We start from the raw sequence: 12,911 nt of genomic DNA, 5'->3' as shown, positions 1-12,911 counted from the left end.
TATATACAGGGGCTATCGGTACAGAGTCAATGTGGAGGCTATATACAGGGGGTATCGGTACAGAGTCAATGTGGAGGCTATATACAGGGGGTACCGGTACAGAGTCAATGTGGAGGCTATATACAGGGTGTACCGGTACAGAGTCAATGTGGAGGCTATATACAGGGGCTATCGGTACAGAGTCAATGTGGAGGCTATATACAGGGGGTACCGGTACAGAGTCAATGTGGAGGCTATATACAGGGGGTATCGGTACAGAGTCAATGTGGAGGCTATATACAGGGGCTATCGGTACAGAGTCAATGTGGAGGCTATATACAGGGGGTATCGGTACAGAGTCAATGTGGAGGCTATATACAGAGGGTATCGGTACAGAGTCAATGTGGAGGCTATATACAGGGGGTACCGGTACAGAGTCAATGTGGAGGCTATATACAGGGTGTACCGGTACAGAGTCAATGTGGAGGCTATATACAGGGGCTATCGGTACAGAGTCAATGTGGAGGCTATATACAGGGGGTATCGGTACAGAGTCAATGTGGAGGCTATATACAGGGGGTATCGGTACAGAGTCAATGTGGAGGCTATATACAGGGGGTATCGGTACAGAGTCAATGTGGAGGCTATATACAGGGGGTATCGGTACAGAGTCAATGTGGAGGCTATATACAGGGGGTATCGGTACAGAGTCAATGTGGAGGCTATATACAGGGGGTATCGGTACAGAGTCAATGTGGAGGCTATATACAGGGGGTATCGGTACAGAGTCAATGTGGAGGCTATATACAGGGGCTACCGGTACAGAGTCAATGTGGAGGCTATATACAGGTGCTACCGGTACAGAGTCAATGTGGAGGCTATATACAGGTGCTACCGGTACAGAGTCAATGTGGAGGCTATATACAGGTGCTACCGGTACAGAGTCAATGTGGAGGCTATATACAGGGGTACCGGTACAGAGTCAATGTGGAGGCTATATACAGGGGTACTGGTACAGAGTCAATGTGGAGGCTATATACAGGGGGTACCGGTACAGAGTCAATGTGGAGGCTATGTATAGGGGGTACCGGTACAGAGTCAATGTGCGGGGGCACCGGTGTCGAGATATTTGAGATAATTATGTACATGCAGGTGGGGTTGTCAAAGAGGCTATGCATAGATAATAACAGAGAGTAACAGCAACGTAGTGGGGGGGCAAATAGTAGCTTGGGGGTAGAAGCCTCTTGGACCTAGACCTGGCGCTCCAGTACCGCTTGCCGTGGGGTAGCATCGGAACCTTTGCCACAGTCTGAGGTCCTGAGCACTCTGGAGCTGGTTTTCATCAAGGATATCTCTGTACTTTGCTCTGTTAATTGTTCCTTCGATCCTAACTAGTCTCCCAGTCCCTGCCTCTGAAAAACATCCTGACAGCATGATGCTGCCACCACCTTGCGTCACTGTAGGGATGGTTTCATCAGGTTCATCAGGTTTCCTCCAGAGGTGACGCTTGACAATCAGTCCAAAGAGTTCAATCTTGATTTCCTCAGACCAGATAATCTTGTTTCTCATAGTCTGAGAGTCCTTTAGGTGCCTTTTGGCAAACTCTAAGCATGCTCTCATGTGCCTTTTACTGAGGAGTGGTTTCAGTCTGGCCACTCTACCATAAAGGCCTGATTGGTGGAATGCTGCAGAGATGGTTGTCTTTCTGGAAGGTTCTTCCATCTCCACTCTGGAGCTCTGTCAGTGTGACCATCAGGTGTTTGGCCACCTCCCTGATCAAGGCCCTTCTCCCCGATTGATCAGTTTGGCACACAGCTAGGAAGATTCTTGGTGGTTCCAAACTTCTTCCATTAAAGAATGATGGAGGCCACTGTGTTCTTGAGGACTTTCAAAGCTACAGAAATGTGTTGGTACCTTTCCCCAGATCTGTGCCTCGACACAATCCTGTCTTGGAGCTCTGCGGACAATTCCTTCGACCTCATGGCTTGGTTGTGGCTCTGACATGCACTGTCAACTGTGGGACCTTATATAAACAGGTGTGTGACTTTCCAAATCATGTCCAATCAATTGAATTTACCACAGGTGGACTCCTGTCAAGTTGTAGAAATATCTCAAGGATGATCAATGGAAGCAGGATGCAGCTGAGCTCAAGTTTGAGTCTCATAGCAAATGGTCTGAATACTTATGGAAATAAGGTATCTGTTTTTATTTTTCATACATTTGCAAAAAAAATGGGGCATTGTGATTATGGGGTATTGTTTGTAGATTGATGAGGGGAGAAAATTATTTATCCATTGTAGAATAAAGATGGAACGTAACAAAGGGATTAATAGTATTCATATTTAGTTTCTTAAAGGGAACAGAGTACAAATATCCATTTGAAGATAAGCATTTTGTGGACAACTTTTAAATCTGCAGCCAGTAACTAAGGTACCTTGGAGAACCAAAACATTGCGGCCCTCAATTGTGCAGCCCAGTAATACCACTGTAGGTTTGGAAGTTGTAACCCCCCTCTGTTAAAGGGAAAATAAAGAGCCTTGGTTTTCTGTTTTAGAGTATTGTTTTGATCTTTGGGAAAAATAAAGGTGGTGGAGTTTATTGAAATAGGTAAAGACATTTGGGCAGAATATGATATGTATTGTACCAGTAATATATACAGGCTATTTATTTTACCTTTATTTAACTAGGCAAGTCAGTTAAGAACAAATTCTGATTTTCAAAGGAACAGTGGGTTAACTGCATTGTTCAGGGGCAGAATGACAAATTTTTACCTTGTCAACTCAGGGATTCAATCTTTTAACCTTTCGGTTACTAGTCCAATGCTCTAACCAAAATACCACCACGTAATGATATAATGAGGTCCATCTGTTGATGTTTTTTATTACACTCGTTACCATGGGTTCAGAATTCGTCGATTTCTGGTGTGCTTTTTTCTCTCTTTTTTTTCACCTTTATTTAACCAGGTAGGCAAGTTGAGAACAAGTTCTCATTTACAACTGCGACCTGGCCAACATAAAGCAAAGCAGTTCGACACATACAACGACACAGAGTTACACATGGAGTAAAACAAACATACAGTCAATAATACAGTATAAACAAGTCTATATACGATGTGAGCAAATGAGGTGAGATAAGGGAAGTAAAGGCAACAAAAAAAAGGCCATGGTGGCAAAGTAAATACAAAATAGCAAGTAAAACACTGGAATGGTAGATTTGCAGTGGAAGAATGTGCAAAGTATAAATAAAAACAATGGGGTGCAAAGGAGCAAAATAAATAAATAAATACAGTAGGGAAAGAGGTAGTTGTTTGGGCTAAATTAAAGGTGGGCTATGTACAGGTGCAGTAATCTGTGAGCTGCTCTGACAGTTGGTGCTTAAAGCTAGTGAGGGACATAAGTGTTTCCAGTTTCAGAGATTTTTGTAGTTCGTTCCAGTCATTGGCAGCAGAGAACTGGAAGGAGAGGCGGCCAAAGAAAGAATTGGTTTTGGGGGTGACCTGAGAGATATACCTGCTGCAGCGTGCTACAGGTGGGTGATGCTATGGTGGCCAGCGAGCTGAGATAGGGGGGGACTTTTGAATACCAAGATATGTAAAACCTTGTTCTGTATTCACAAATGGATGCTGTCCAATGGATTCAGTTTCTCTTGCTTGTTGAGGAAAAAGATAGAAGATTAGGTTTTATTCACTTTAAACCCAGAAAACTGACCAAAGTTATTAATTAAATTGGAGAGGGAAGAGATAGAATTCTTTAGATCTGTTAGGAACAGGGCCACTCGATGTTCAAAATCTGCTGTTTTAATTCCACTAACTGACAGGCTGGCTCACACTGCAATGGCAAAGGCTTCTATAGCTACAAGGAAGAGTCCTGGACTGTCTGGACACCCTTGTCTCGTTCCCCCCCCAAAAAGGTTGTGAAATGAAGTTGTTAGTGGCAACTTCTTCAGTCGGGTCTGTATATAATATCTTAATAATCCATTTACAGAAGTATTTCCCAAACCCAAATCTCTTAAACACTTAAAATAAACAAGACCACTCAACTCTATCAAATGCCTTCTCTGCATCAAGAGAGAGTATGACAGTATCAGGGGACCCTTCACACATGAGAGAGTATGGCAGTATCAGGGACCCTTCACACTTGAGTATGACAGTATCAGGGAACCTTCACACTTTAGAGAGTATGACAGTATCAGGGACCCTTCACACATGTGATATGTGATATATGTGACATGTGATATGTTTAGCACTCTCCTCACAGTCAACCTTAAGGGATTTTCACGAAGCCATTTTGGTCTTTGTGTAGTAGATATGGGTCTGTAACTTTCACATTTTGATGGGGATTTATCAAGTTTCAGAATAAGAGTGATTTAAGCACTCCTTAGAGAGGAAAGGAAGCATCCTTGTTGAAAGGATTCAGCAAACATACAGTATACAAAATTTGACCTAGAAGTTTGGCCTTAAATGTCTTATAAATATCTATTGGGAGCCCATCTGGACCTGAAGCTTTAACTCCCTTCAACATCGTCCAATTCCTTCTCCAGATCCAATTTTGTATCTTCTGAAATAGAGGGAAAATCAAGACCATCTAAAAATGATGTCTGATTATATAAGTTCTCAGGAGATTCACAATTGTAAAGTGTGTTGTAGTAGGAAGTAAATATTTGGTTTAAATCTACAGGATCCATTGATAATTGTCCTTGTAAATTATGAATTGCATTAATGACTCTGTCTGAATTTAGCTTCTAAATGCGCCTGGCCAGCAATTTACTGGACATTTCACATTTCAGACTGTTTCAGCCTCGTTAAGCAGTTTGCAGACATTGAAGTGGAAAGTTCTTCATTGAGCTTTGAGCTTTAAGCGCAAATAATTCCTGGTTTACTTCTCTCTCCATTTCTCAGATTTTACTGGTTTTTTTGTACTTTTTACCCCTTTTTCTCCCCAATTTCATGATATCCAATTAGTAGTTACAGTCTTGTCCCATCGCTGCAACTCCTGTATGGATTCGGGAGAGGCGAAGATCGAGAGCCATGCATCCTCACGACCCTGCCAAGCCACACTGCTTCTTGACACACTGCTTGCTTAACCCAGAAGCCAGCCACACCAATGTGTCGGAGGAAACACTGTACAGCTGGTGACCAGAGTCAGCTTGCAGGCACCCGCCCCGCCACTAGGAGACGCTAGAGCGCGATGGGACAAGGAAATCCCGACCGGCGAAACCCTCCTCTAACCCGGAAAACGCTGGGCCAATTGTGCGTCGCCTCATGGGTCTCCCGGTCACGGCCGACTGTGACACAGCCTGGGATCGAACCCGGGACTGTAGCGATGCAGTGCCTTAGACTGATGCACCACCCGGGAGGCATCTCTCTCATTTTCAGATTTAATTGATTTTATTTGAAACTGGTAAAACGGTTCATTAATATATGCTTTGAAAGCCTCCCATCTGGTACTCATCTGGTACTCGCTGATGTTTGATCAGTGTTCAATGTAAAATGTAAAATAAACATGACATGCACTCCAATGTAATGTAACAAGTCTGGGTCCTGTAAACACCTGGGTGCAAGCGCCATCTAGAGGATCCTTTGACGAATTTTGTATCCCTGTAGAATAATGACACAGGGGAATGGTCACTCAGAACAATATTATCTTATCCACTTCCTGCTACATTGGGAAACAATGAGCAAGAAAATAAAAAGTAGTCTATACGAGAATATGATTTAAATGTTGACGAGTAACTTGAATAATCCCTGTTACTTGGGTTCTGAGTCCTCCATGATCACATAGATTTAAGTCCTTAATGAAATGCTGTAATTACTAAACCTGATAAGCGATCTGCACTGAACAGAAATATAAATGCAACATGTAAAGTGTTGGTCCCATGTTTCATGAGCTGAAATAAAAGCTCCCAAAAAGTTTCCATGAATCCTTAAATGTTGGGCACAAATGTGTTTACACCCCTGTTAGTGAGCATTTATCTTCTGTCAAGATAATCCATCCACCTGACAACTGTTGCATATCAAGATTCTGATTAAACAGCATGATCATTACACAGGTGCACCTTGTGCTGGGGACAATAACAGGCCACTCTAAAATGTGCAATTTTGTCACACAACATGTCTCAAGTTTTGAGCGAGTGTGCAATTTGCATGCTGTGCAGGAATGCTCACCAGAGCGGTTGCCAGATAATTTAATATTCATTTCTCTACCTTAAGCTGCCACCAACGTGTTTTTAGAGAATTTGGCAGTACGTCCATCCGGCCTCACAACCATGTGTAACCATGCCAGGCCAGGATCTCCACATTTAGCTTCTTCACCTGCGGGATTGTCTGAGACAAGCCACAGAGACAGCTGATAAAACTGAGGAGTATTTCTGTCTGTAATAAAGCCTTTATGTGGGGAAAAACTCATTCTGATTGGCTGGGCCTGGCTCCCCAGTGGGTCAGCCAGTCAGTCTCCCAAGTTGGTGGAACTTTGCCCTCCCATGCCCACCCATGGCTTCACCCCTGCCCAGTCATGGGGCGGCAGGTATCCTCGTGGTTAGTGTGTCGGGACAGTAACCAAAAGGATGCTGGATTGAATAACCGAGCTGATAAGGTAAAAATATATTGTTCTGCCCCTGAGCAAGGCAGTTAACCCACTGTTCCCTGGGTGCCAAAGACGTGGATGTCGATTAAGGCAGTCCCCCGCACCTCTCTGATTTAGAGGGGTTGGGTTAAATGTGGTAGACACTTACAGTTGAAGGCATTCAGTTGTACAACTGACTAGGCCTTTCCCATGAAATCCATAGATTATGGATTAATACATATATTTAATAATATAATATAATATAAGGAAACTTTGAGTGGGCTAGCTCGCCATATTATTCACTTAGCAAACTGTTACGCTAGCTAGCTAGTTTCAGTTATCTAGCCAACAGTCACATTATCCAAAGTGGTTTAATTCTCCATAGTCCAAAGTGGTGGTAAACTCCTCAGCGGCATCTTTGGCTAGGAAGAAGATTCATGTTGTATGTCACGGATCAACGCCTCGGCTTCAAAGGGAGGTTCAAACTTGTGTGACCGTCCATTGTTTGTCAAACTTAATTTAGCTGGGAATGCTATTACATAGGCAATATATATATTTTTTTTAAATTTTATTTCACCTTTATTTAACCAGGTAGGCTAGTTGAGAACAAGTTCTCATTTACAACTGCGACCTGGTCAAGATAAAGCATAGCAGTGTGAACAGACAACACAGAGTTACCGTTAACTGACCCAATGTCATTAACTGACCCAATGTCATTAACTGACCCAATGTCATTAATTGACCCAATGTTGTTAACTGACCCAATGTCATTAACTGACCCAATGTCATTAACTGACCCAATGTTGTTAACTGACCCAATGTCATTAACTGACCCAATGTCATTAACTGACCCAATGTCATTAACTGACCCAATGTTGTTAACTGACCCAATGTCGTTAACTGACCCAATGTCATTAACTGACCCAATGTCATTAACTGACCCAATGTTGTTAACTGACCCAATGTCATTAACTGACCCAATGTTGTTAACTGACCCAATGTCATTAACTGACCCAATGTCATTAACTGACCCAATGTTGTTAACTGACCTAATGTCATTAACTGACCCAATGTCGTTACCTGACCTAATGTCATTAACAACAAGGCTCTCTGCTTGCCTCAGTCACACTTTGGCAAACACACAGCAGCAGCAGCAACGTGTTGGTTAGCGTGTTGTGTGTTCAGTGACAGCAGGTTGTAACAGATATGGGAACTTCCTGTAATTAGCCTTGGAGGTCTACTGAAAGAGTATTTGCGACAGACAGAGTGCGGTGTACATTTTAGGACACTCTCAGCCTCAAGTCTCAATCATCCTTGAGTGAATTGTCAACCTCTTAAGGCTAAGGATGTCCTCAAATGTACACCTTAGTACAGACAGATAGAGCTCATTGCAAAAATCACCAGGAAGCAACTGAGAAAAGTCAACACTATTCTGTCCTCATAAATCATACCATTAAGCACAGAAAGAGAGCGAGAAGGAGGAGATCTATCCAGCTGGCAGGCTGGCCTGTGGACGCTTGACCTAGAATAAGTCTAGCTTTATATCAGAACCAAGTCGCAACCTCTCTCATTCTCTCTCTCTCTCTCTCTCTCTCTGTGTCTCTCTCTGTCTCTCTGTCTCTCTGTCTCTCTCTCTCTCTCTCTCTCTCTCTCTCTCTCTCTCTCTCTCGTTAGCGTGTTAGTCTTTTGACATTATTATTTGGCCCAAATAATCATTTTTCTCTGATCTAAGTTTTGGTTGAATTGATATCCTCAGATTACCATTTGTGTACAACAGCATTCTTTGTTTTACATTTTGTAAATAAAAATGTATCTGAGCCAATTAACAATTCCACAGTTTGGCCAAAATGCTACTACTCTCAGTGACTCATGCACGGCCATGCCTCTGTGTGCCTGAGTACAAGGAAGTGGATAGAGAGCGCTCAGAGGGTTTTTATGAAGAGGTTTTTAACAATAAAAGATAGAATGCCACTGTCCTACCAAGAGTTGCTGAATATAATACATTTCAATTGTCCTACCAAGAGTTGCTGAATATCATCAAGCTTTCATTGTCCTACCAAGAGTTGCTGAATATAATAACATTTCCATTGTCCTACCAAGAGTTGCTGAATATCATTTTATATTCAGTCTCCTTCACTGTTCATGCATCTTTGGTTTACAGGGAGGTAGCCACTGGCAGCCTTTTCCCTCTGTGTTTTATGGCTCTTATAGAGACTAAGCCACCGCTTCCTGACCAGCCACTCAATTATTGAGCAGCCCAGATCTGGCCTCCCTATGTTCATTACTCTTCTCTGTTATCTAGCTACCGTTGAGGATTCACACTGGGATGAATCCTGCATTGCATCCTATTCCCTTTAGGCTACATAGATAGGGGCTCTGGTCAAAATTAGTGCTCCTATATATAGGGAAAAGGGCTCCATTTGGGATGCGCTCTAGATATGCTGTAATTATTATCACCTGAAGTGAAGGGTTGAAATATTCACAATGCTTGGACTATTCTCAGAATTGGCAGTTACTGTTATTGATAATACATAGTATAACTGGCATCATAAGCTTTATATGCATATTTATTGACACAATAATGTATCTTATTGTATTAGACAAATGTATAACACACTCTTAGATCTGGGTAGTTTAGTCTGTGTCCAGGGCTTCTATTTGAGGAGTGTATTTGGTGACTGTATGACTTTAATTAACAACAATAGCATCCTATCTGGTCTAAGTTTGATGGGGGGGTTGGCTGTCTGTCTCATGTTGTCCACTCTATTGGCCAGGGGATACACTAATACTCTATTGGCCAGGGGATACACTAATACTCTATTGGCCAGGGGATACACTAATACTCCACTCTATTGGCCAGGGGATACACTAATACTCTATTGGCCAGGGGATACACTAATACTCTATTGGCCAGGGGATACACTAATACTCCACTCTATTGGCCAGGGGATACACTAATACTCTATTGGCCAGGGGATACACTAATACTCCACTCTATTGGCCAGGGATACACTAATACTCTATTGGCCACTCTATTGGCCAGGGGATACACTAATACTCTATTGGCCAGGGGATACACTAATACTCTATTGGCCAGGGATACACTAATACTCCACTCTATTGGCCAGGGATACACTAATACATTGGCCAGGGGATACACTACTCTATTGGCCAGGGGATACACTAATACTCCACTCTATTGGCCAGGGGATACACTAATACTCCACTCTATTGGCCAGGGATACACTAATACTCCACTCTATTGGCCAGGGGATACACTAATACTCTATTGGCCATACACTAATACTCTATTGGTCAGGGGATACACTAATACTCTATTGGCCAGGGGGTACACTAATACTCCACTCTATTGGCCAGGGGATACACTAATACTCTATTGGCCAGGGGATACACTAATACCATTGGCCAGGGGATACACTAATACTCTATTGGCCAGGGGATACACTAATACTCCACTCTATTGGCCAGGGGATACACTAATACTCCACTCTATTGGCCAGGGGATACACTAATACTCCACTCTATTGGCCAGGGGATACACTAATACTCCACTCTATTGGCCAGGGATACACTAATACTCCACTCTATTGGCCAGGGGATACACTAATACTCCACTCTATTGGCCAGGGATACACTAATACTCCACTCTATTGGCCAGGGGATACACTAATACTCCACTCTATTGGCCAGGGGATACACTAATACTCCACTATTGGCCAGGGGATACACTAATACTCCACTCTATTGGCCAGGGGATACACTAATACTCCACTCTATTGGCCAGGGATACACTAATACTCCACTCTATTGGCCAGGGGATACACTAATACTCCACTCTATTGGCCAGGTGATACACTAATACTCCACTCTATTGGCCAGGGGATACACTAATACTCCACTCTATTGGCCAGGGGATACACTAATACTCCACTCTATTGGCCAGGTGATACACTAATACTCCACTCTATTGGCCAGGGGATACACTAATACTCCACTCTATTGGCCAGGGGATACACTAATACACTAACGGCTCTCTGACATATTTTAGGATATAGCCTACCTAGTTATGTAGGTCAGGCACTATATGTGTTAACACAGTATGGTAGGTTGTATCCACGTGAGATGCACTATAGAGCTATATGTCTGTACTGTAACCTAAATGATGCTTGGACTGTCATTACACATACCTGGATTTTGTTCACAAGATGTATAGTGGTGACAGTAATTCCAAACTCATAACATATAATTGGTTATTTATTTATTTATTTATGTTAGCATCTGCTATGGCTGCTTTGATGACATGAAAGATGCCAAAACCCCTGCGTGGCTATTAACCCTTAGACTACTGCCACTGCACTGAACCCACCTCTAGCGTTAAAGATCCCGAACGGTCCTTCTTATTCCTGTGTCAAAATAGCCTTTTGAAGTACTAAAACACCCCCCTATCCATAACCCTTCTACTGTACACACATGTTTTTTTTAATGTTATTTAGAAAATGCAAAATGTCGCACCTTTTGAATTCCTTTCATTCTTTATTTCTTCATCTTTATATAAAAAAACATTTCGGGGGGGGCATGTTCAATAAGTGAGATGTTTCTAACGTGTGTTTTCTGTGTGTTTCTGACAGCCCCATCGAGTCCTGTCAGAACTTCTACAAAGACTTCACGCTACAGATCGACATGGCTTTCAACGTCTTCTTCCTCTTGTACTTTGGTCTACGGGTAAATAAGGAAGATGCTACATTAGACATGTACACAAGTTGTTATGCTTGTGTAGTTTCAATCGTGGAATAAAGATATTTATTTTCCCAGGCAAATCAGTTAAGAACAAATTCTTATTTTCAATGACAGCCTAGGAACAGTGCAGAACGATAGATTTTTACCTTGTCAGCTCGGGGATTTGAACTTTCAACCTTTTGGTTACGAGCCCAACACTCTACACACTAGGCTATCCTTCCGCCCCAATAAAGCTATTTATACGCTGAATGCTGATTGGCTGACATATACCACGGCTAAGGGCAGTGTCCAGGCACTCTGCGATGTGTCGTGCCTAAGAACAGCCCTTAGCTGTGGTATATTGGCCATATACCACACCCCCCCGTGCCTTATTGCTTAAATATACCCACACATAATATAGACATTAAAGTCAAAAAACATTGCACTCATTAAAACTGTGGAAGCATTCAACAGTGTTGCGGCTGTCCTACAGTCATGTATCAACATTAAAAAGTAGGATGGTGGAATATAGGAATGTAGAATATAATATATAATATAACTGGTATCTTTCTCTACCCCCCCAGTTCATAGCGGCCAATGACAAGCTGTGGTTCTGGCTGGAGGTGAACTCGGTGGTGGACTTCTTCACTGTTCCCCCGGTGTTCGTGTCCGTCTATCTCAACAGGAGCTGGCTTGGTAAGTACAGCACCAGTATATAGCGCCTGCCAAATGTGGGAGCGGTGTTCTAGTTCAGCTTTGATTGAGACCTGGTCTGCAGCGCGCCCCAGTGGATATTCTGTGTGTTACACTGCCTTAAACTGGATCGTTGAATTGTTCAATTATTTTCCAGTTGAGGCACGTGGATTTTGTCTCTGGTTTGACCTGGTTATCTTATCTTGGACAGCCTCCCTCTTTTTAAAAGACACAGGGAGTAGCTGCTTGTGTTGACTGAAGGGCCCTGGTCTAAATTAGTGCACTATAAAGGGAATAGGGTGCAATTTGGGACTATTCTGACTGTGATAATGGTGTTGGTTGTTGGCTGACAGCAATGTTGTGTTTACCTAGTTTTAATGGTTTCTGGTTTCACAATGTCGTGTTTACCTAGTTTAAATGGTTTCTGGTTTCACAATGTTGTGGCGTACACTACTTGCTGGGCTGGCATCAGTCTAGACCAGAGGTTCTTCAGCTTTTTCCAGCTCGAGACCCAAGTGAGAGCTGTACTGTCCTCGAACGACCCAAATGAGAGATATACTGTCCTCGAACGACCCAAATGAGAGATATACTGTCCTCGAACGACCCAAATGAGAGATATACTGTCCTCGAACCCCCAAATGAGAGATATACTGTCCTCGAACGACCCAAATGAGAGATATACTGTCCTTGAACGACCCAAATGAGAGATATACTGTCCTCGAACGACCCAAATGAGAGCTCTACTGTCCTCGAACGACCCAAATGAAGAAGAAGTAATGTCCGATTATAAATGTTTACTCGCAAACCCACCTCTCACGTGCTCAGGGCCCATTTTGGCTCCCAAGTCATAGTTTAAGTACCCTGGTCTAGACTTCCACGACGGACCACGAAGGTCATTTGACCCTTTAATGATGATTGAACTGATTGATTTAAAGTACTGTA

At 42.8% G+C, this 12,911-nt stretch overlaps 1 protein-coding gene across 2 annotated transcripts in view; it reads left to right on the top strand.

Annotated features, from left to right (window-relative positions):
- Positions 1 to 12,911, top strand: part of LOC112224696 (calcium-activated potassium channel subunit alpha-1) — a 214,727-nt gene that overhangs the window by 104,577 nt on the left and 97,239 nt on the right. For both annotated transcript variants that reach the window (XM_042305752.1, XM_042305753.1), the window contains exons 4-5: positions 11,189 to 11,282; positions 11,861 to 11,972. In XM_042305752.1, the coding sequence (XP_042161686.1) occupies positions 11,189 to 11,282; positions 11,861 to 11,972 (206 nt within the window). The remainder of the gene's footprint in view (positions 1 to 11,188; positions 11,283 to 11,860; positions 11,973 to 12,911) is intronic.

This window comes from Oncorhynchus tshawytscha, linkage group LG25, assembly GCF_018296145.1.
Source record: "Oncorhynchus tshawytscha isolate Ot180627B linkage group LG25, Otsh_v2.0, whole genome shotgun sequence".
In the NCBI taxonomy this organism is placed as follows: Eukaryota; Metazoa; Chordata; class Actinopteri; order Salmoniformes; family Salmonidae; genus Oncorhynchus; species Oncorhynchus tshawytscha.
Note: the sequence above shows the minus strand (reverse complement) of the source record. Positions and strands in the feature narration are given on the sequence as shown.